This window comes from Macaca fascicularis, chromosome 2, assembly GCF_037993035.2.
Source record: "Macaca fascicularis isolate 582-1 chromosome 2, T2T-MFA8v1.1".
Lineage (NCBI taxonomy): Eukaryota > Metazoa > Chordata > Mammalia > Primates > Cercopithecidae > Macaca > Macaca fascicularis.
In genome coordinates, this window is record NC_088376.1 from 141104771 (window position 1) to 141129501 (window position 24731).

The following is a 24731-nucleotide window of genomic DNA, read 5'->3' on the forward strand; positions in this document are numbered from 1 at the left end:
ATACAGTAGTAATTTTTTACGTCCTGAAAACTTATATTAAATAAATTATGACATAACTGTAGGATTGAACATTCTACAGACATTAAAAGTCAACTTGCAAAACAACATTTAAGACATAGAAAATGCCCATAATTTATTGCTAAGAGAACAAAAGCAGATCGCTAACAGTATAATATGATTAGACTTTTTATTTTTATTTTAAAGTATTTATGCATGTATAAGCATTTTTATATATATGAAATTAAAGATGCGAGCAGGTAACTGGGTAGTCTAGATATACATTTGATGACACCTTGAAAAATCATCTGTGAAGAAAGAGCAGAATTCACATTGTTCACACTTCAAAGGGGGTTATGAATGAAACTCTATTCACACTGTTTGAATAGTGCTGGAATAAAAACAAAAAAACCCAAATTGGCTTCTTCAGTCTACACAGAAATGTTTGGGTATGCACATCCAGCTGCTGAAACACATCCTCATTGCCCACTTAAAAGCAGAAAGACTACGTCTCAATATGGTTATTTTTAAAGGCATATATTAAGTGCATATCTCATCAGTATAAAGACACCGATTATGTACTTTTCATAGAGCCTTTCTGCATTTTGAGTTAGTGTCTGTCTAACGAACTCAAATTATTCTAAAACAAATATAGTGGAGTTGATGGCTTTAATGTTTTAAATACCATCTCAGGTTTCCCAGAGAAGATTAGCAAGTCTTTAGTCTAATTACTTCTCTGTGTGTGTTTTTGTGAAAAATAAATAAGTAAATAATTGTATCCCCTGCCAGGAAGCCACAATCTTAAAAGCTGTGGTTAGCTCACTAAACCATTGATTTGCAGATTCAATGAGGCCCTCTCTGCAATTTAAGATATGTTCTAACAGTTATGGCAGTAGGATGATAGATGCCTTGAGAGTACATAAAGATCTCACAGATGGCATCCTTCCTTTTCTCACTATTTTAAACAGTTTCCCCAACCCATCTTCCAAATGGACTGCTATGAGTTGGTAAGCTTCTCAATATATAAATGACAAGGAGAAAAACCATGTTGTCCGAAACAATGTACCTCGAGTGAACCCATCCTCTATGTCAGCAATAGGTTGTGTCTCCCAAATTTTATGAGCTCATTATTTCTACTATCATTTATTCATTATTTGGGTATTTCTCAAAGTAGGGCACTTGCATTGTTGGTACATAGATTTATGGAAATACATTGTTTCTCTTATGTCTCACACTTCTGGTATTTTGTTGGGGATGTTGAGAGGCTGGTGTCACTGAGACTGTCATCTGGAAGGCTTACAGCCTCTCCTTCCTGGCAGTCTCAAGGTATTCACTCTTCTCGTAGGACAGCTCAGGGCTGCCATGAGACAGAAAGCTGAAGCTGCCAGTTTCTTAACACCTGAGCTTTGATCCTACAACATCTCTTCTGTCTTATTTATTAGTCAAAGTGGTTAAAAAGAGCTACCAGGCTCAAGGGGAGGGGACATAGACCTCATCTCAATGGGAGGAATGTGAAAGAATTTGCAGCTATCTTTAATTTGCCACAAATGCACATGAACATTTTTATTTTCATATTTTTTATTTAGAAAAAAACATGTATGAGTGAAACCTCATCTCTACTAAAAATACAAAAATTAGCTGGGCATGGTGGCAGGCGCCTGTAGTCCCAGCTACTTGGGAGGCTGAGGCGGGAGAATCACGAATCACTTGAACCCAGGAGATGGAGGTTGCAGTGAGCCAAAACTGCACCACTGCACTCCAGCCTGGTGACAGAGCGATACTCTGTCTCAAAAAAAAAAAAGAAAAGAAAAGAGAAACAGGATGAGAAAACATATATGACATATAAAAATCTGTTTTTATTTCAATGATAATAATGTTTAGGAACTAGATCACTTCCCCCCCCCCCCCCCCCCCCCCCCCCGCCGAGACAAAGTCTCGCTCTGTCGCCCAGGCTGGAGTGCAGTAGTGCGATCTCGGCTCACTGCAACTTCCGCTTCCCGGGTTTAAGTGTTCAAGTGATCCTCCTGCCTTGGCCTCCTGAGTGGCTCAGATTACAGGCACCTGCCACCATGCCCAGCTAATTTTTTTGTATTTTTAGTAGAGACAGGGTTTCACCATGTTGGCCAGGCTGGTTTCAAACTCCTGACCTCAAATGATCTGCCCACCTCGGCCTCCCAAAGTGCCAGGATTACAGGTGTGAGTCACTGTGCCCTGCCAGATCACTTTATTTAAAGTTAAGAAAAGTTATTTGATTTTAAGAACACTAAATAAATAATACTAGAGATGTGGATATGATTAAAATTGTAATGGAGATAGAGGAATGAATGAAATTTGCAAAACACTGCAAGCTTATATGTGTAGAACCAAGAAGGAAGGGGTTTAGGTTCAAATAAAAGGTTCAGTTTTCTCTAGTTTGATTCACTCCTTTTTATTCTTGCTATCAGTCCGGTACCAACTATTATCTGGCGAAGAGCTGATGGAAAGCCGATAGCAAGGAAAGCCAGAAGACACAAGTCAAATGGAATTCTTGAGATCCCTAATTTTCAGCAGGAGGATGCCGGTTTATATGAATGTGTGGCTGAAAATTCCAGAGGGAAAAATGTAGCAAGGGGACAGCTAACTTTTTATGGTAAGTGTATGATTTCAGTTTATTGTTTGTAGTACTACAGAACTTCCTGATATTGAAATCATAAGCTGAGAGGCATTCAGGCATTTTGGGAAAGATTGTGCAGCACAGGATTATGTGAAACTCATGGTTTGCTCCATAATTAGCCCTGGTTGATTCTGGGTGTGGAGAGTGAGGGTGGGGGGCAAGGATGTTGATGGAGCAGAGAGGAAGACATTAGGCTGATGTGTTTGGAGGATGGATATTAGTGTGAACACACTTGCAAAGAAGTCTGTTTTTTCTCTTTGCTCAAGCTGTAAACCTGACACAGGAAACATTTTATTATTCCTGCTCCTGATTTATCTTTTTTTAAAGCTCTGTGCTTTTCTTCATTAGAATTTTGATTTGAGGCTTGTGTTAATCTTTTGTAATTGCTCCTATTTGGTAGCAATTTAATGTGGTACCATGAACATTTCAAAATGCAAGCTGTCCAAATTTAGTTCTTATCAGAGTGGAATGTGACAAATCTCTCTCACCCCAAAGACATTTTATGTGCAGCTGCTCCTATTCCAATCAAATCATGAGCATTGATCCAAATAATATAAATGTAAAACCACTAGCCCATGGTCATTATTGAGACCATCTTGGAAACCCTGTTAGGATATTGATTTGAAATCTAGAAAAGGATTTCATTGGATAGGCATTTTGAAAGCAAACTGAGTTCTGCCAAATTGGAGCATGCCAGAATCCCATCTGTCTGGGATACAGAAAACAAATACTATAGGTTGATAATTATTTAAGAATGGTTTAAACAAACAACAATGCATATTAAAATAATGAGAGTAGTTCTAAAGCTTTAAATGTTCTTCTTTCTTGCAGTGATTGATCCCACAAAAGTCTATTTATTTCACTAATTCTTCTTATAAAGCATTTTGGTTTTAAGATATGACCAAAGTTCTAAGCCCTCCAGTAGAAAGAAGGGGACCCCTCATGGCTAAGGGGGAGGGGCCAAATTAGCATTGAAAAATGAGTTCTTGGCCATGATGGGAGGGTAATGTCAGACACATCTAGCTATACCCGCTCCCTCGCTAACAGCAATGAGCCTTTCTTTCCTAAGGGCTAAATACAATCTAGCCCTTTGAAAAGACTCCATCACTGATATCAACCACCCACCTGATGCTGCCCCTTATTTTTTGCCTGATAAAAGACCGCCAACACAGAATGGTTCTGTCATTCTAGGGAGGATGTGCTATGAGGGGTTTCATGTCCTCTGGTCTACCTTTTGACATCACAGAGCCAAAACCTCCACCCTCAGATGCTAATACTGCCATTTTTCATACCCGAAACCCATGAAGGGTTGCACATGCAGATGGTTCTCCTTTCATAAATATCCATGACTTCTCCTATGACTTATTAAATTTGTATATTCATATATACATATGTATATATTTCATACACAGAACCCATGAAACTCAGTTGCACAAGCACATGTTTCTCCTTTCATAAATATCCGTGACTCCTCCTGTAGCTTATCAAATATGTATATTAGGCCACTCCATTCAGCACAAATTCCTGTTTGTTCCCTTTGCTCCTCCTTCGAAGTGCCAGTTTACAGCTTCTGACCAAGGGAGGCTACACTTCCTAGCCTGTCAGAATGACCACCAGGCAGGCTAATAAAGCTCTGTCTTCCAAAAAGAAAGAAAGAAATGCAAGGAAGGGAGGAAGGGAGGGAAAGGGAAAAGGAAAGGGAGGAAGGAAAAAAAGAAAAAACTATGGCCAAAGAATTCTGATCGATAATCACATAACGTTTTTTAAAAGCTTGATTGGAAACTGGGCGGAGATTTCCACTATCAGCCAGCCTTCAATGACCTCCCTTAAGTGACTCTCAGCATTTTGGACTCACGTTCCCCTGATGCAGCTTCTGGGGCGGGAGAACACACAGAGTTGTAGAAAGTGTTAATACTTCACTTGATGAGCTGGGCAATAGCTGTTTGAATAAATCTGCACTTCTCTTTCATCATTCGTCTATCTTCAAGAATATTAGAGGACTGACTCTACTCATGCCAGATGACAGACTTGATATTTAATCTTTGCTTTCCTCTTAAACTGTCATAGTTGGTATCTTATTTGATGGGTTGTAAAGCAAAAGACACCACAGTTAACTGACTGCAAAAATACGAGACTGTAAGTTACAGATTTATTCAGTGAGATGCTATGGCTGTGTATTTTTAACTGTTTAGGTCTCATTTTTCTCACCAATGTAATAATTATTTTTTCTATATCAAATAGGGACAATCTGTAAATATTCAGGTAATTGGCCAACGTTTTCTCTTTTTTCTTAGTTGAATAGTCTCTTCAGTTCAGTGGTGGCTGCTCCTAAATGTTATTTGAGTAGCTTAACTAATTGAATAAAGTCATTTTAACTTTCATGATTTTCTGTTAAGTGAAATTCCTGCTCTCAGTATGTTAAACTGGTATGAAATTTTCTGTAGCCGGGGGTTGGTATACTGCTTTCCTGTGGGTTAGAGGTTTCCTGCACTGGAAATAGAGCACCCCAGGGTTACTGTTATGGAAAATCTACTTTGTCACTGGCTCCCAGCCCTGTGCAGGGAAATGTTTTTTTTCAGGGATCCTGCCCTGGAGACGAAAATCAGGTTCTAACAATGTTTCCTTTTTAAATGGAGTTATCTGCAGCCATGCATGGGAAAAAGAGCAGAATAAAATAAAATTTGCCTGCTTTCTGAAGATAACTCAGCCTTACTTCACTTGTCAACCATGCTTGGTATTAAAAACTGTCAGATCAGCTGACTTCCATAGCACTTGGCTATTGCATTTATGTTTATTCTTTTGTTTTTCCTTATCTAGCATATCAGTGACAAAAATTATCTAATTGTTTTCATTGTCACAGTCACAGGAGAGCTTAATTATACATGAGCACTTGGCTGTCATCTTTTTTCCTCACACTTTTTTCTGGTCTGGGTCTTCCCAGTGCTGTGTTTGTAATATCCAGCTGCACAGGCCTCCTATTTAAATGAATTATTATAATTAAAATCACCATGTAGATCATAAAAGGTGAAAGAGTACCCCAGTCACTTATCCATGAACATTCTGTCTTTGTTGACAAGAATTTCTTACAACACTAAGGTGTGCTGCACTTAGGGATTATAAACCATGGGTTTGAGCTTAGAAACCTGCTTCTTTGGGTTCCAAGTTTATTGCATTCATCAGCTGTCTACTTCAGCAACCACAAGTGTGCTAACTCCTATTCAGGGTTGGTAAAATGGCCATTTTTTTCCTTCTTGCATTAAAAACATTTTACCTTCTTTCAAAAGCCTGCTGGGCATGATCATTGTTCCCGTTGTCTGAATAATGGAAGTCCTATTGCCCGTTGGTTTGTCCCTACTGTGGCCATGTCTTCAAGTTAGCCTGTGCTACTCATGTTTGGTATGTATGAAGAACTGAAGCAAGTTCAGGCATAGAACATTTTTACCCTACCCCATCTTCCCAATTTGTTTTTACTATAACCTGTACTTGGCTATCGTGGTCTAGTTTAATCTACTTTTCTCAGTCTTTTTTGGCATTAAAAAACTTCCTAAAAATAGATTGTATTTCAGTGGTAAAATGCTATGGATCTTTGTTACTAAAGATAAACATTTTCCAAAATGACTTGAATATATTATTTACTTGTTTAACAGATTTTTTTTAATTGCCTACCATATGGGAGGCATTATTAGGCACTATGGTTGCAAGACAAAATCTCTGCCCTCAAGGACCTAATATTTTACTGGAAGTTAAGCGAAATGCACTATTAAACAAATAAATTAACTAGGACATTTTATTTTCTGGTAAGAGTGATAAAGAAAATAATTAGGTTGACTGGCCAGGTGCAGTGGCTCACACCTGTAATCCCAGCACTTTGGGAGGCCTAGGTGGGTGAGTCACTTGAGGCCAGGAATTCGAAACCAGCCCCGTTTCTACTAAAATATGAAAATTAGCTGGGTGTGGTGGTCGTGCATGCTGGTAGTCCCAGCTACTCGGGAGGCTGAGGCAGGAGAATCACTTGAACCCAGGAGGCGGAGGTTCCAGTGAGCCGAGGTTGTGCCACTCACTGCACTCCAGCCTGGGCAACAGAGCAAGACTCCATCTCGAATAAATAATTAAATAATTAGATCGATATGATAGAAAGTAGCTGAGAGCAAGAGAAAGATTTCATAAGATGAGGTAGTCAGGAAAGACTTGTCTGAGAATGGCCCTCTGACCCAAAACCAAAAGGATGAAAATGAGCTAGGCTTTCAAGGGGAAGTGCATTCCTAGCAGAAGGTGAGGAAGTGCAAAGGCTCTGAGGCAGAAAACTACTTGACGTTCTTGATATGCAGCAGGGAAGTCAGTGTTAACTAAATCGTAGTGAGCAAGGGGCAAAGGTTGGAACCTTAGGAAGGTGACAGACTGCAGTACTTTGTAAGCCAGGCACAGAGTTTGGGATTTATTCTCTGAGTATAGTGGGAAGCCATTACAGCCTTTCAAGGCAGGAGGGTGACTCGATTTGATTAATGTTTTTAAAAGACCACTCAGGTTGTTTTGTGGTGAATGGATGATTGGAAACCAAGAGTGAAAGCCAGACAACTAGTTAGGAGGCCATTGCCAATATCCAGGTGAGAGATATTGTTGATTAGGACGTAAGAGAGGAGGAGAAATGGAGAGACTTGAGATATATCTTGGAGTTAGAGCCAATAGGATATTCTCATTTCATTCCTACATCTGTCTAGTTTATAGATATGGAAATTGAGTCCCAAAGAGATTAAAGTAATTGATTTAAGTTTATACAGTAAAAAACAGAGCTAGATTTCAAATGCTGTGCTAGAGGTTCTGAAACTTCAGTGTGCATCAGAATAACTTGGAAGTCTTATTACAACACAGAATTCTGGGTCCCGTTCTATGTTCCCAGTGGGAACACACCAGATGGAGGCTTTGATTTGGTAAGTCCAGAGTAAGACCAATAATTTGCATTTCTAGTAAATTCCCAAGTAATGTTGATGCTGCTTGTCTGAGAACCACATGGTGAGAATACTGTATGTTTAGGCTGTCCCCCCATGGTATTGTGAAGCTGAAGTTTAAATTACATGCAAGAGAAGGTGTTCCTACTACTCTGGGAAGCTAACAGCTTACTGTCACATCAGGCATTGTAGCCAGTCTACACAAAGTAGAATGAGAGTGTTAAGGCAATTATCTTTGAAGAAAGGAAAGGGAAGTATAAAATGGATTCAATTCACTTGATAATTATTCATCTTTGCACTTCATTCTGTCTCTGTAGTCACTTCCTTTTTGCCCAAAAGACTGATAGAATTATAGTCATCATTTAGTAGAATGAAATGTGAACTAAAAGATCCTGATATTTAATATCTTTGTACAATTTCTTCTCTTTGTAACGGGTGTTATGAGAGTAAAACCATTTTTATAATTAGGAAATGAGGAATCTAATATTTAAGCAGTAAACAAGGCTGTATTTCACAGAATCCAGTAATACTTAAGCTGGAAGTAACTGCTGGGGCTAGCCCTTTGGTTTTTATAATTAAAGCAAATAAGATCCAGAGATATAAAATAACTTATTCAAGGTAATGCAATGAATGGGAATCACAGCTAGAACTGCTTTTTTCTGCTATTCTACCTGTGTTACTTTTCCTGCCAATGCAACATTTTAATACAATAGGTAAGGTAAAAAAAAAAATCCGTCAATCATCCAGATACTCTTTCTTGCATTTTCCATTACCAGTGTCACAAATGACAACATCTGGATGAACAACTGACTTTTTCACTTTCTATTTTCTAAGTTGGTCACCTGGTTATTGAGTCCAAAAAAACTCTTTTTTCCTTCTTCAAATTACATGTAAGACTAAATGTCTAGACCCTTTGTGCTACAGTCTTTTGCCTCTAAAGGCAAAACTGTAGACTTGATGACACTGCAAATGGTGTTTGAGTATCTCTAAGGTCATCAATAAATGAATACTGAAGCATCTTACAGCAGAGCATACTAATTCCCCATGGATGTGCTATGTATATGGGATCACAAGATAATATTCAGCCCCGCAAAGAGGCTTAAAGGGCAGAGAGACCAAAAATTGAACACAGTAGATAAGGTAATTTCACAGTAGAGCAACAGTTTGCTTAGTTGTCCTAAACAGAACTGATATTGATACCCTGAATTCCCATGAGTGTCACTTAAGATAAAGTCAACAATTTTTTCTTTCTTTTTTTAATCTGGTAGTTCCAATAAAGTGTGTTGCTGCAGTTTTCAAGGGGTACACATTGAGGAAATGTTGTGAATAGTAGTCAGAGAAAATTAATATAGGAGTGGAGGCATAAAGTCCTCACCTAATGAGAAACTTTAAGCATGAAAGAGTCATATCAAGGACAATATATTGAAATGCAATTCAAGTCTCACTCTGTAGTCCCAGAGAAGGCAAAATGTCACAGTTACATTTTTTTTTTATTCATCAATGAATATTGTTTAAATTTACTTATAGGAAGTTTTGCTTAAGTTGATTTATTTATCTAAAAGCTCCTCTGCTTATCTAAGCAGGAGTGTTCAAACTGTTGGTTTAAGCACTCCTTTTTACCCTGAAAAATTATTGGATAGCTCAAAGAGCTTTTGCTTATGTGAGCGATATCTACCCATATATGCCGTATTATTAATTTAAATGGAGAATTTAACTTAGAACTTAACTTACTTTAAAATGGCAAAAATACAACCAGTATACATTAGAAATAATTAACATACTATAAGAAAACTGACTATATTTTTCCAAACAAAAATATTTAATGAAAAGAGTGGCATGGTTTATATTATTGCAAATCTCTTTCATGTCTGTCTTAGTAGAATACAGGTGCATTCTCCTATATACTTCTGTATTCATTCTGTCATGATATTTTGTTTCGATTGAAGTATATGAAGAAAATATGGTCTGACACATGTGTAATTGGAAAGAGAGGACATAATGGACTCCCTTAAGGAAACTTGGGGACCTACAGTGGTTCTTAGATTGCACTTTAAGAAGGATACATTCAAAAGAATGCTCCCATTGTCATTTGCGATAGGGTTGGATATTTTTTGAGAGGCTCTGGAGAGAGAATGGATGTTGGAGCCAAGCAGGCCTGTGTACCATTGCTAACTGAGCCACTTTCTGAATCTGGGTGTTAATGTCTCTGGGTCTTATCTATAAAATGAGTGCAAGTCCACTTAATCTGAATATTATGAGGTTTAGAAATGATGTGTGTAAAGTGAAGCTGATTAGATATTTCATATATTAGTAGTTTCCATTACTGATTGCATTTCAGACTGAACTCAAGGTGTATAAGGGAAAGAGAAGAGGATGGATTCAGCTGAGTAAGAGCAGATTCAGGGAAACATTAGGTAGAGGCTTTGAAGATAAAAATAAAGAAATATAGAGAAATTAATCTATGTAAGGTTAGAGTCATAGCTTGATTGATCTGGGTATAATTGAGTAAATCAGGCCCAACAGCCTTTTTGAAAATGCACATATTGCTGATTTACATTTTTTTTATTCTATAACTCATTCATAAAGTTCTGAACTGACTTCTTGGAGTGGAGGACAGAGACCCTTATTCACCAGGAGCTGTGGATTCACTGGGCATAGTTGGACAGAAAGTAAGAGATGTAAAACCAGATGGCAGAAGACTTCATTTTCATTTACGTATTTATTAATTTATTTTTGAGACAGAGTCTCGCTCTGTCGCCCAGGCTGGAGTACAGTGGTACGATCTCAGCTCACTGCAACCTCTGCCTCCCAGGCTCAAGTGATTCTCGCGCCTCAGCCTCCTGAGTAGCTGGGACTACAGACAGGCACCACCATGCCCGGCTAATTTTTGTATTTTTAGCAGAGACGGGGTTTTACCATGTTGACCAGGCTGGTTTCAAACTCCTTACCTCAAGTGATCCACCTGCCTCGGCCTCCCAAAGTGCTGGGATTACAGGCGTGAGCCACTGCACCTGGCCAGGTGACAGAAGACTTTCAATATTAACCTAAAGATATGAAATAATGATAATGTTCTCCTAATTTTTGTAGCATTTACAGGAGGCAGAGCACATTCAGAAATCTTATTTGTTATCTGATACACAGATTACTTCCTACAGTTATGTTTGCTTTATGTATTGATGAATACCTATTAATAGAAATATGCCAGCTTTGAGTTGCCTTTTAGTGTATCTTCATATAGTTGGTTTTTTGTATTCTGATTTGAGTTTATCATTGCTATCTGTGCTATCTGTGAAAGGATTGGCCTGATGGCATTTCCCATACCATTGCCAGAAGCAAGTCAGTTTTAACTTAGGTAGACATGAAGAAGCCATAAATACGAGTGTGTGAATGAAGTACAAATTAACAAAAAAAACTAGGAGAACTGTGAATCCTGTTGGTTTAAGAGACAATCTAAAGGCTAAAGGTTTCACTTATTAAAATCAAAAGGAGAGGCCGTGCATAGTGGCTCACGCCTGTAATCCAGCACTTTGGGAGTCCAAGGCAGGTGGATCACGAGGTCAGGAGATGGAAACCATCCTGGCTAACGTGATGAAACCCCATCTCTACTAAAAACGCAAAAAATTAGCCAGGTGCGGTGGCGGGCACCTGTAGTCTCAGCTGCTTGGGAGGCTGAGGCAGAAGAATGGTGTGAACCTGGGAGGCGAAGCTTGCAGTGAGCCGAGATCACGCCACTGCACTCCAGCCTGGGTGACAGAGTGAGACTCCGTGTCAAAAAAATAAATAAATAAAAATAAAATAAAAAGGAGTGTTAGACATCATTAGGTTCAAACTAATATGAATTCAAGGAGAAAACAAGCTTCCAATCTCCAGACTGCATTTCTAAAGCTGTTCTTACGATACAAGATATCAGCAAGTATCAAAAAAGTATCTGTATGTTTAATTCTCAAGGTACTTTTTTTAACATGAAATTTTACAAGAAATTCTCGATATTTAATACATAGCAAGGCTGCAGCAAGGAAGAAGCCTTGCTCTGAATTAAATATTGAGAATTTGAGTGAATGTAGAAGGGAGTACCTTCCAAGAACCCTCAGAGCTTCATGGAATTGAGTTTGAAGACCCCTGTGAGGAGACTGATTGGTGTGTGGGGAGTGGATGAGAGTCTGAAGCCAGAGAAGTGCAGATTGTCAGTGCTGAACAAACATCAAAGATGGACCTTGCCCTAAAATCCAACATGCATATTTCTTGTAGAGCTGGTCCTTCTTTTCAGTGACTTCTGCTAACTGGAAGTCAGGGGTTTGTAAAAAGACTGTAATAATAAACTGGAAGACTCTCTTAAGTAGCATTGTAAAATGACTATTTCTCATGCCAGTACTAGGAACCCTGAATTTGAAGTAAAGTGAGAATTTCTTGATGATTCTGTCAATTGCGTAAGAATCCCAGGCTAGAGAGAAAGATTTGGGAAGCATTATGTAGGTAGGTGGTAAACTAAAGCCAAGTAATTATCTCCAAACTCATAAAGTCTACTATCATTAAAATTCTTAAGCAATGTCAGTGAAACTCCTGCATTTCCTGGAGATGATTCATCTTCTCCAAAATTGTGTGAGCAACCAGAAATAACTGTGACTGTCTACAGGTCATCTTTGCAATAGTAATTTAGAGGGGTTTTTTGTTTGTTTGTTTGTTTGCCATCGTATCCTTTCTTTTAGATTTTTAAATTTCTAAGGTCTAAGGCATATGTTGGCATTTCTTTCAGTTAGAAATTTCTGTTTTTAGAAAATCGAAGAGCCAAATGCTCCTGAGAATTGTTTGACCCACTGAGTTTAAATTATATCTGCCTGCAATGTAAATTATTATTGGATAAGATGCTTCTACAATTCCAGTGGCTGGAATACACAAACGCTGATTTAGGTCATTTCTGGCAGTTATTGAATAAAAGATTGAAATGAAGAGATTGTTTATCTATCCAGGAGACAAACTGTGTCACAGGGTCAAATCCCAGCACAACCATTTAACCTTATATTTGAATTTGTAGTTTGAGAACAATACTTAAGGAGTCCTAGAAGAATTCTTTTGTTTCAAATCTTGAAAGAATATGGAAGTTCAAAACAGATGGTTCTCTTTCAATATGTGAATGTGTTTAATTCTGCTTAATATGTGGGGTCTGCATATATTACAAAGAAAAAGACATTTAGAAATGGCTTCTGAAATAATAGTACTGAACTAACCTGTTCAGGTCTTCCTCTGAGTTGATACAGGTTGAGTATCCCTTACCTGAAATGCTTGGGACCAGAAGTGTTTCAGATTTTAGATTTTTTAGGATTTTGGAATATTTCGACCTAAGCCTAAACATGAAGTTTATTTATGTTTTATATATACTTTAAACACACAGCCTGAAGGTAATTTATGCAACATTTTAATATTTTGCATAATTTAATGTATGAAACAAAGTTTTCACTGTATTTGCTATGAACAGTCTTATGAGATCAAGTGTGAAATTCTCCACTTGTGGCATCATGGTGGTGCTCAAAAAGTTTTGAATTACAGAGCATTTCAGATTTTAGGTCTTCAGATTAGGGATGTTCAACCTGTGTTTAGACAAGGAGTTGTAAAATGTAGCTGAACCTTGATATTAAGCAATAAATACCCTGTACCCAATGCATTATCACAAAAGGGGGAGGGGCTAATGATATATCTTATAATATGCTTAACTGGGATTTATGTTATCTAAGGACTTTGAACTAGGTAACCCTCTCTCTGCAAATATGGAGATATATGAGTCATTATCATCAAGCACATGACTTTAGTCATTCTAGTATGAAAAACTCACACATTTAGATATAATTCATCCAATCTAAGTGAGCAGGAGTGAAAACCTTTACTACATGGGCTTTTGCCCTGTAGATTTGCAATTGGCGTGTTAAGATAAAGACTATCTCTCTTTGTCACAATATATAATATGATATTTCATTTCTGATCTTCATGGGCCCATGTTCAGATACTCACTTTGAGAGGAATATGTTTATATCAGTTCAGATTTGTCTTCTATGAATTAATTTTACTTTAAAAATAAAGAAAGTGCCAAGTGATCTCTCACAGACACTGAATTTTTTGGTTGATTTCACCGTGGCCAGCACAAATAACTACCACTGAGTATTCTCGTCTGATTCCTTGACTTCCATAACCCTGTGGGAAGAGACAGAATGAGCCCTCAGAAGTGCTTAAGTAGTTAGAACTTTGCAAGGTCTTTTCAAAATTCTCTCCAGTCTCTCCCTTCTCTGCCTCACCTACTTCTTGAGATTGCAAGGTTTTGCTTCCAGCTTTCTGCATTTTTGAAAGAAAGCAGTAAGTAAGCCCAGTGTTACAGGAAATCTATGACATTGAAATCTCTGTCTCTGCATGTGGTTTTGATGTTTCCTTTTTGAACTTCAACTTGACATTGCTTCATAAGTTACATTTGCCCTTCCATTTTTTTCCTCACTCTCTTTCAAAAGTTTGGCTTCGTTGTTAATATTCCTCACAGATTTCTATGGCTTTTCTTGTTTGCTTTGTTTTCATGGACTCTGTAGGAGGTAAATATTCAGCAGGTTGAATGTGAAATCAGGCATACAACTGCATTAGCCCTATCAGGGTTACACATCAAATTCTCCAAGCAGAGAACCTTTTTAGCTTCCTTTGCATTAGCAGCAGGAAGATAAAGAACAGCAAAGACTTGCAGCTCTTTTAAGGGTGTAGGTTATAACCCTTCATTCAAGTTAATGCTTGTTGATGTTCTAAAATTTTTTGAAGTTGACCCTTTTGGCCTCCCCTCATATGCAGCAGTGCATCATCCCATCAGTAGAGGATGTGTAAAACTGTGTTTTGCTCATTGAAAAACATAAAATTGCTTATAGGTGAGAAAAGAAAAAAGCAGCATTTATTCAAGGGCCTAGAGACCTCTGCTGGTTAAGTGACTTGTTGAGTGTTTTTCTAGTTTTGTTTATTATTGAAAAGGTAAAATATACAGCTTGGCCTCAACAGTAGCAGTTTCCTTTTGAAATAAATTATGTATGATTTGAAACATTGAATGAAGATACTGAGGTCAAGTCAGCTGGAAGTGATGTTAAGAATAATGAGTAGCATCTCCTAATTAAATACTGATATCAACTTTGATTATTAGATTTACTTTGGTAGGCATTACCCTGTAGAAATGCCCTGTGAACACATAAAATTCCAGAATGACAGCTATGGTTATCTTCTGCATGACTTTGGGCTGAAGGTCTTCTACCTGAATATGTTTATCATTATTCTTAATGGCATGAATTGTGCTTGAGGCAAGATTTGATATTTATGAAGACTTTTTATGGAACATGGAGTTAACATTGTCTTTATATCTATTGAAAATAAGGAAAGAAAATGTGACTTCAATGAAGTACAGAAAATATGGTATCATTTGGGTGGGGAGGGGTAATGGATTGCATTGGGCAATGTGGGAAGTAAGTGCTGCTTTGAATTCCTGTGTTAGACTGTGGGCAGGACTTGATTTCCTGAGGAGATTTAATAAAAATCAGGATTCATTTAAAGATTTCGGGTTCTAGAGTCATATTCCTGCAGATAACATTCTATCAATATGAAATCAATTATAAACAATGATGATAGTCTTAAAGGAGAAAGGAATCAAAATGTATCTATACAATATGTGGGAGTGAAGTATATTAGTGAGGGACAAGCTAAGCTATTCTCACAAAGGAGACCCCAAAATAAAGTAGCTTAGATAAGAAGTTTATTTCTCTCTCACATTATTTTCCTCAAAAATGGCAGGTGAGTGTGGAGCTGCTTTGCTCCACAGGGACATTCATGGTCCAAGGCTGACAGATCAGCATTTTCATCCTATGTAGCTTCCATGTCTGCACCCAAGGCTATTTCAATTGTCAGTCTTTTCCAATCAGTGTGAAGGGGCAAAAAGAGGTTAGGGAAAGTATCTTTAAGTGAGTAACCCAGAAGTTGCTCTCACCACTTTCACACACATACAGTTGGCATGAACTTGGTTACATGGTTACCTCTAGCTGCAAAGCCATCTGCAAATGTAGTGCATGCCTGGGAATACACCAGCCTGGTTAAAAGCGGGAACGGGAAATGGGAAGATAATCTCTACTGACAGGAAAAAAGGAATAATAGATCCTTACAGGAGAGGGACAGTTAATTTTACCATATGCTATTGGTAGTTTTATCCATTTTGCATTTAGGGATTAAAAGACTACAATATGAACCACAAAAACGGTATTCAGAGTAGGGTATAGGCATCTCCCTGAATGTCTACCCAGTCTTGTTATTTGCATAATATCTGAAAAAGGAATTTTATTATAAGTGTAGTTTGCCCTTTGATTGCATATGATAAAAATAGATTGAGTATATACTGAATATACACCTTCTCTTTGCTTTTTGAACGGCTATAGCTCAACCTAATTGGATTCAAAAAATAAATGATATTCACGTGGCCATGGAAGAAAATGTCTTTTGGGAATGTAAAGCAAATGGAAGGCCTAAGCCTACATACAGGTGGCTAAAAAATGGTGAACCTCTGCTAACTCGGGTAAGCAAATTAATGGTAATTGTGTCTTAGTCTTGACTATAATGTTTAATATAGCCTCATTGCCGTGGAAACGTGAGAACGGTGAATCGTTTCTAAAATAAACAATGAAACACCATTATAGTGGAAAAAGTGAGAGTGAATGCAATTGATAAATAGAAAGTGCACTTAAATCCAATTCTCCAGCTTTCAATTAAGCTCTTGTACTAGATCTTTGGTCTTCAAAGATTAGCATCTGTGAGATTATAATGGGAAAGTTATGCAAAAGGTCTGGAACATGCAATTGTGCTAAGATACAAAGGAAGATACATTCCAGGATCCACTACAAGAGAAGGGGCATTGTCACAATGCAGGATGTCCATCTAAATAGAGAAACACTCTGACAAAGAAATCTGAATGAAGCAGGGGCAGAGTGGGGGACCCTGAGAATGAGGAATAATTGTGTCTGATTAATTTTCCTTATGTATTTTCCTACTGAACCTCAAATGTTAATTGAAATTTGACATTTTCCTCAGGCTCCAAATTGAGAGGCAGTCTTCTAGTAGGCCACCCAGGAAAGAGTGCCTGCTCAGAGCAATGGCCCCCACGTGAATTTACATGACAGGAAGAGAAAGGGGGCTGTTTTGTCTAACCCACCCCCTGCCTCATGCATCTTCTCCATTTGCTGGAAGGACTCCAGCTTGTCCATGATTCTATCTATTATAAAAGCCAGACTCAAACAAATTGCAAGAGTATATGTACCTAGGTACTGGTATTTTCCTCCCTTTGTGTAATTGTTACCAAAATGCCAGGGGGTTAGTCTAGGTCCTGTTGCTTGCTGTGCAGAGAGCCAATCACTGAGACAGTGAGTATTGCCAGGAAATAAGGCTTTGTCAGGTGCTTTAGTCAAAGAGAATGGGAGAGCAGTCTCAAATCCATCTCTCCAACCAACTAAAATTGGGAGTTTATGTTGCTGGGGAAGGGATGCAGCTGTGTACAGGAAGGAATTAGGTGGGGGTACAGAGGCAATCACGACAGATGAAGGGTCTTGTGTCTCACTCTCTGGTTGCCATGATCTAGTGAGTTTGAGTCCCTTGCTTGAGGATCAACCTCCTGAGGAGTTAACTCAGATGAGACCAATATAAGTTTCAAGTTTTAAAACTAGGCAGGTCAATTTCTGTATTTATTCAAAAATGGGTAATTATCATTTCTGTGGGACAATTGGGCTGGTTTCTTAATGTGAGGGAATATGGATGTTTAGATTTAATCACAGTCTAATAAAGTGTCCAGTCAGCTAACTCACAACCCTGCAGCAAACAGAAAATTAGTACCTCTTTATATATGTGTGTGTGTGTGTGTATGTGTGTGTGTGTGTGTCTGTGTGTGTGTGTATGTATGTGTGTGTATATATATATACATACATACATACATACATATACAGACTGGCATAGCTCCTGGAGAGGAAGAGATCCTTTTTGATACTTATGAAAATTGATACATAAGTTGTATATCCTCAGAGTGACAAACAAGGAAGATCTCCTGTGCCACGTACTAACTTTGCCTCCTTGAGATTGGCCACCAGATGGACTTCAGCTTAAATCACACCACTGACAACCATAAACTAAGGGAATATTAAACTATTAATACCTGCATTTTTCAGTAAACCTCAACCTATATTAAATAGTTGCCTCTGTTTCATCCAAAATTGTAATCCTATTAACCTTCAAAGTATCACCTGCTCAAAATGTGAGTGTTTTAAACACTATAAACAGTAAATTTGGTTGTATTTCCAAAACCCCCTAACTCTGGTTAGTACAAATCCTTAACGTTAAAAAGCATTTTAAATTTCAAGTTCTGTTTAGAGAGGATATTAATCTGAATGGCTCCACTATTAAATCATTGAGAACTCAAGAGAATCCTACAATTTAAATTCCATTTACCAACTGATGTACTGGTTGTTCCATTTAGCATCTGACCTGCCAGAAAATTTAGTTGACAGATAAATAGATCATGTTATGTAAATTGCTTATATGATGGCTATTTTCTTCCCATTAAGCTTCCTTGATATTACACATGGTAAAATTGCCTTAAAGTCTCAGTTGTAGAAGGTCATTGTTTTTATGTTCCTCTTTTCCTTCACAGGATAGAATTCAAATTGAGCAAGGAACACTCAACATAACAATAGTGAACCTCTCAGATGCTGGCATGTATCAGTGTTTGGCAGAGAATAAACATGGAGTTATCTTTTCCAACGCAGAGCTTAGTGTTATAGGTGAGTCTTTATACTGGCAAGAAAAAATAAAGTAAAAACTCTTTAAATCACTAAACTAACTTGTTCTTTGCCAAGCATGAATGTTCAATCCAAGAAAAGGAGTAAAGAAATCTTTAGGCCAAAGATACTACTGGAGAAACAAGTAATATGCAAGTCTATAAGCAATAACAAGAGGACGCTTTTAAATCAGCCTCCTCTGATGCTTACAGAGGGACCATGCTTCCCTTGGCACTCATTTTTATTTCTTTTTCTTTTTTCTTTTTATTATTATACTTTAAGTTCTAGGGTACATGTGCACAACGTGCAGGTTTGTTACATATGTATACATGTGCCATGTTGGTGTGCTGCACCCATTAACTCATCATTTATATTAGGTATATCTCCTAATGCTATCCCTCCCCCCTCCCCCTTCCCCACAATAGGCCCCGGTGTGTGATGTTCCCCTGCCTGTGTCCAAGTGATCTCATTTTAAATTCCCACCTATGAGTGAGAACATGCGGTGTTTGGTTTTCTGTTCTTGTGATAGTTTGCTGAGAATGGTGGTTTCCAGCTGCATCCATGTCCCTACAAAGGACACGAACTCATGCTTTTTTATGGCTGCATAGTATTCCATGGTGTATATGTGCCACATTTTCTTAATCCAGTCTGTCACTGATGGACATTTGGGTTGATTCCAAGTCTTTGCTATTGTGAATAGTGCCACAATAAACATACGTGTGCACGTGTCTTTATAGCAGCATGATTTATAATCCTTTGGGTATATCCCCAGTAATAGGATGGCTGGGTCAAATGGTATTTCTACTTCTAGATCCTTGAGGAATCGCCACACTGTTTTCCACAATGGTTGAACTAGTTTATGGTCCCACCAACAGTGTAAAAGTGTTCCTATTTCTCCACATCCTCTCCAGCACCTGTTGTTTCCTGTTTTTTTAATGATTGCCATTCTAACTGGTGTGAGATGGTATCTCATTGTGGTTTTGATTTGCATTTCTCTGATGGTGAGTGATGATGAGCGTTTTTTCATGTGTCTGTTTGCTATATGAATGTCTTCTTTTGAGAAATGTCTGTTCATATCCTTTGCCCACTTTTCGATGGGGTTGTTTGTTTTTTTCTTGTAAATTTGTTTGAGTTCTTTGTAGGTTCTCTATAATAGCCCTTTGTCAGATGAGTAGATTGCAAAAATTTTCTCCCATTCTGTAGGTTGCCTGTTCACTCTGATGGTAGCTGCTTTTGCTGTGCAGAAGCTCTTTAGTTTAATTAGATCCCATTTGTCAATTTTGGCTTTTGTTGCCATTGCTTTTGGTGTTTTAGACATGAAGTCCTTGCTCATGCCTATGTCCTGAATGGTATTACCTAGGTTTTCTTCTAGGGTTTTTATGGATTTAGGTCTAACATTTAAGTCTCTAATCTATTTTGAATTAATTTTCGTATAAGGAGTAAGGAAAGGATCCAGTTTCAGCTTTGTACTTATGGCTAGCCAATTTCCCCAGCACCATTTATTAAATAGGGAATCCTTTCCGCATTTCTTGTTTTTGTCAGCTTTGTCAAAGATCAGATGGCTGTAGATGTGTGGTATTTTTTCTGAGGGCTCTGTTCTGTTCCATTGGTCTATATCTCTGTTTTGGTACCAGTACCATGCTGTTTTGGTTACTGTAGCCTTGTAGTATAGTTTGAAGTCAGGTAGCGTGATGCCTCCAGATTTGTTCTTTTGGCTTAGGATTGTCTTGGCAATGCGGGGTCTTTTTTGGTTCCATATGAACTTTAAAGCAGTTTTTTCCAATTCTGTGAAGCAAGTCATTGGTAGCTTAATGGGGATAACATTGAATCTATAAATTACCTTGGGCAGTATGGCCATTTTCACAATATTGATTCTTCCTTTCCATGAGCATGGTATGTGCTTCCATTTGTTTGTGTCCTCTTTTATTTCACTGAGCAATGGTTTGTAGTTCTCCTTGAAGAGGTCCTTTACATCCCTTGTAAGTTGGATTCCTAGGTATTTTATTCTCTTTGAAGCTATCTTGAATGGGAGTTCATTCATGATTTGGCTCTCTGTTTGTCTGTTACTGGTGTATAAGAATGCTTGTAATTTTTGCACATTGATTTTGTATCCTGAGACTTTGCTGAAGTTGCTTATCAGCTTAAGGAGATTTTGGGCTGAGATGATGGAGTTTTCTAAATATACAATCATGTCATCTGCAAACAGGGACAATTTGACTTCTTTTCCTAACTGAATACCGTTTATTTCTTTCTCTTGCCTGATTGCCCTAGCCAGAACTTCCAACATTATGTTGCATAGGAGTGGTGAGAGAGGGCATCTCTGTCTTGTGCCAGTTTTCAAAGGGAATTTTTCCAGTTTTTGCCCATTCAGTATGATATTGGCTGTGGGTTTGTCATAAATAGCTCTTGTTATTTTCAGATACATTCCATCAATACCAAATTTATTGAGAGTTTTTAGCATGAAGGGCTGTTGAATTTTGTCAAAGGCCTTTTCTGCATCTATTGAGATAATCATGTGGTTTTTGTCTTTGGTTCTGTTTATATGCTGGATTATGTTTATTGCTTGCGTATGTTATGTTGCATCCCAGGGATGAAGCCCACTTGATCATGGTGGATAAGCTTTTTGATGTGCTGCTGGATTCGGTTTGCCAGTATTTTATTGAGGATTTTTGCATTGATGTTCATCAGGGATATTGGTCTAAAATTCTCTGTTTTTGTTGTATCTCTGTCAGGCTTTGGTATCAGGATGATGTTGGCCTCATAAAATGAGTTAGGGAGGATTCCCTCTTTTTCTGTTGATTGGAATAGTTTCAGAAGGAATGGTACCAACTCCTCCTTGTACCTCTGGTAGAATTCGGCTGTGAATCCGTCTGGTCCTGGACTTTTTTTGGTTGGTAGGCTATTAATTATTGCCTCAATTTCAGAGCCTGCTATTGGTCTATTCAGGGATTCAACTTCTTCCTGGTTTAGTCTTGGCAGAGTGTAAGTGTCCAGGAAATTATCCATTTCTTCTAGGTTTTCTAGTTTATATGCGTAGAGGTGTTTATAGTATTCTCTGATGGTAGTTTGTATTTCTTTGGGGTCGGTGGTGATATCCCCTTTATCATTTTTTTATTGCGTCTCTTTGATTCTTCTCTCTTTTCTTCTTTATTAGTCTTGCTAGCGGTCTATCAATTTTGTTGATCTTTTCAAAAAACCAGCTCCTGGATTCGTTGATTTTTTTGGAGGGTTTTTTGTGTCTCTATCTCCTTCAGTTCTGCTCTGATCTTAGTTATTTCTTGCCTTCTGCTAGCTTTTGAATGTGTTTGCTCTTGCTTCGCTAGTTCTTTTAATTGTGGTGTTAGGGTGTCAATTTTAGATCTTTCCTGCTTTCTCTTGTGGGCATTTAGTGCTATAAATTTCCTCTACACACTGCTTTAAATGTGTCCCAGAGATTCTGGTATGTTGTATCTTTGTTCTCATTGGTTTCAAAGAACATCTTTATTTCTGCCTTCATTTTGTTATGTACCCAGTAGTCATTCAGGAGCAGGTTGTTCAGTTTCTGTGTAGTTGAGCGGTTTTGATTGAGTTTCTTAGTCCTGAGTTCTAGTTTAATTGCACTGTGGTCTGAGAGACAGTTTGTTATAATTTCTGTTCTTGTACATTTGCTGAGGAGTGCTTTACTTCCAAGTATGTGGTCAATTTTGGAATAAGTGCGACGTGGTGCTGAGAAGAATGTATATTCTGTTGATTTTGGGTGGAGAGTTCTGTAGATGTCTATTAGGTCCGCTTGGTGCAGAGTTGAGTTCAATTCCTGAATATCCTTGTTAACTTTCTGTCTTGTTGATCTGTCTAATGTTGACAGTGGGGTGTTAAAGTCTCACATTATTATTGTATGGGAGTCTAAGTCTCTTTGTAAGTCTCTAAGGACTTGCTTTATGAATCTGGGTGCTCCTGTATTGGGTGCATATATACTTAGGATAGTTAGCTCTTCCTGATGAATTGATCCCTTTACCATTATTTAATGGCCTTCTTTGTCTCTTTTGATCTTTGATGGTTTAAATTCTGTTTCATCAGAGACTAGGATTGCAACCCCTGCTTTTTTTTTGGTTTCCATCTGCTTGGTAGATCTTCCTCCATCCCTTTATTTTGAGCCTATGTGTGTCTCTGCATGTGAGATGGGTCTCCTGAATACAGCAGACTAATGGGTCTTGACTCTTTATCCAATTTGCCAGTCTGTGTCTTTTAATTGGACCATTTAGTCCATTTACCTTTAAGGTTAATATTGTTATGTGTGAACTTGATCCTGTCATTGTGATATTAGCTGGTTATTTTGCTCGTTAGTTGATGCAGTTTCTTCCTAGCATCAATGGTCTTTACATTTTGGCATGTTTTTGCAATGGCTGGTGCCGGTTGTTACTTCCCATGTTTAGTGCTTCCTTCAGGATCTCTTGTAGGGCAGGCCTGGTGGTGACAAAATCTCTAAGCATTTACTTGTCTGTAAAGGATTTTATTTCTCCTTCACTTATGAAACTTAGTTTGGCTGGATATGAAATTCTGGGTTGAAAATTCTTTTCTTTAAGAATGTTGAATATTGGCCCCCACTCTCTTCTGGCTTGGAGAGTTTCTGTGGAGAGATCTGCTTTTAGTCTGATGGGCTTCCCTTTGTGGGTAACCCGACCTTTCTCTCTGGCTGCCCTTAACATTTTTTCCTTCATTTCAACTTTGATGAATCTGACAATTATGTGTCTTGGAGTTGCTCTTCTCAAGGAGTATCTTTGTGGCATTCTCTGTATTTCCTGAATTTGAATGTTGGCCTGCCTTACCAGGTTGGGGAAGTTCTCCTGGATGATATCCTGCAGAACGTTTTCCACCTTGATTCCATTTTCCCCATCAGTTTCAGGCACCGCAATCAGACGTAGATTTGGTCTTTTCACATAATCCCATATTTCTTGGAGGCTTTGTTCATTTCTTTTTACTCTTTTTTCTCCACACTTCTTGCTTCATTTCATTCATTTGATCTTCAGTCACTGATACTCTTTCGTCCAGTTGATCAAGTCAGTTACTGAAGCTTGTGCATTTGTCACGTAGTTCTCACGTCATGGTTTTCATCTCTATCAGTTTTTTTATGGCCTTCTCTGCATTGATTATTCTAATTTTCTAATTATCCATTCATCCATTCTTTTTTCAAGGTTTTTAGTTTCTTTGCCCTCGGTAAGTAGTTCCCCCTTTAGCTCTGAGAAGTTTGATGAACTGAAGCCGCCTTCTCTCAACTTGTCAAAGTCATTCTCCATCCAGCTTTGTTCTGCTGCTGGCGATGAGCTGCATTCCTTTGGAGGGGGAGATGCACTCTGATTTTTTGAATTTCCAGCTTTTCTGCCCTGCTTTTTCCCCATCTTTGTGGTTTTATCTTCCTTTGGTCTTTGATGATGGTGACGTACTGATGGGGTTTTCGTGTGGATGTCCTTTCTGTTTGTTAGTTTTCCTTCTAACAGTCAGGACCCTCAGCTGCAGGTCTGTTGGATTTTGCTTGAGGTCCACTTCAGACCCTGTTTGCCTGGGTATCAGCAGCAGAGGCTGCAGAAGATAGAATATTGCTGAGCAGCGAGTGTTGCTGTCTGATTCTTGCTCTGGAAGCTTCGTCTCAGAGGTGTACTCTGCCGTGTGAGGTGTGAGGTGTCAGTCTGCACCTAGTGGGGGATGTCTCCCAGTTAGGCTACTCAGGGTTCAGGAACCCACTTGAGCAGGCAGTCTGTCCATTCTCAGATCTCAACCTCTGTGCTGGGAGAACCACTGCTCTCTTCAAAGCTGTCAGACAGGGACTTTTACATCTACAGAGGTTTCTGCTGCTTTTTGTTTAGCTATGCCCTGTCCACAGAGGTGGAGTCTACAGAGGCAGGCAGGCCTCCTTGAGCTGCGGTGGGCTCCACGCAATTCGAGCTTCCCTGTGGCTTTACCTACTTAAGCCTCAGCAATGGTGGGCGCCCCTCCCCCAGCGTTGCTGCTGCCTTGCAGTTAGATCTCAGACTGCTGTGCTAGCAATGAGGGAGGCTCCGTGGGTGTGGACCCTCCAGGCCAGGTGTGGGATATAATCTCCTGATGTGCCATTTGCTAAGACCCTTGGTAAAGTGCAGTATTAGGGTGGGAGTTACCTGATTTTCCAGGTGTTGTGTGTCTCAGTTTCCTTTGGCTAGGAAAAGGAATTCCCTTCCCCCTTGTGCTTCCCAGGTGAGGCGATGCCTTGCCCTGCTTCAGCTCTCGCTGGTCGGGCTGCACCAGCTGACCAGCACTGACTGTCCGACACACCCAGTGAGATGAACCTGGTACCTCAGTTGAAAATGC

General features: G+C 38.7%; 1 protein-coding gene across 12 annotated transcripts in view; it reads left to right on the forward strand.

The window, feature by feature from the left end:
- CNTN4 (contactin 4) overlaps positions 1-24731 on the forward strand; it is a 975847-nt gene that overhangs the window by 791262 nt on the left and 159854 nt on the right. For all 12 annotated transcript variants that reach the window (XM_045384783.3, XM_045384784.3, XM_005547640.5 and 9 more), the window contains 3 exons: positions 2442-2626; positions 16029-16165; positions 18284-18413. In XM_045384783.3, coding sequence (XP_045240718.1) covers positions 2442-2626; positions 16029-16165; positions 18284-18413 — 452 coding nt within the window. The remainder of the gene's footprint in view (positions 1-2441; positions 2627-16028; positions 16166-18283; positions 18414-24731) is intronic.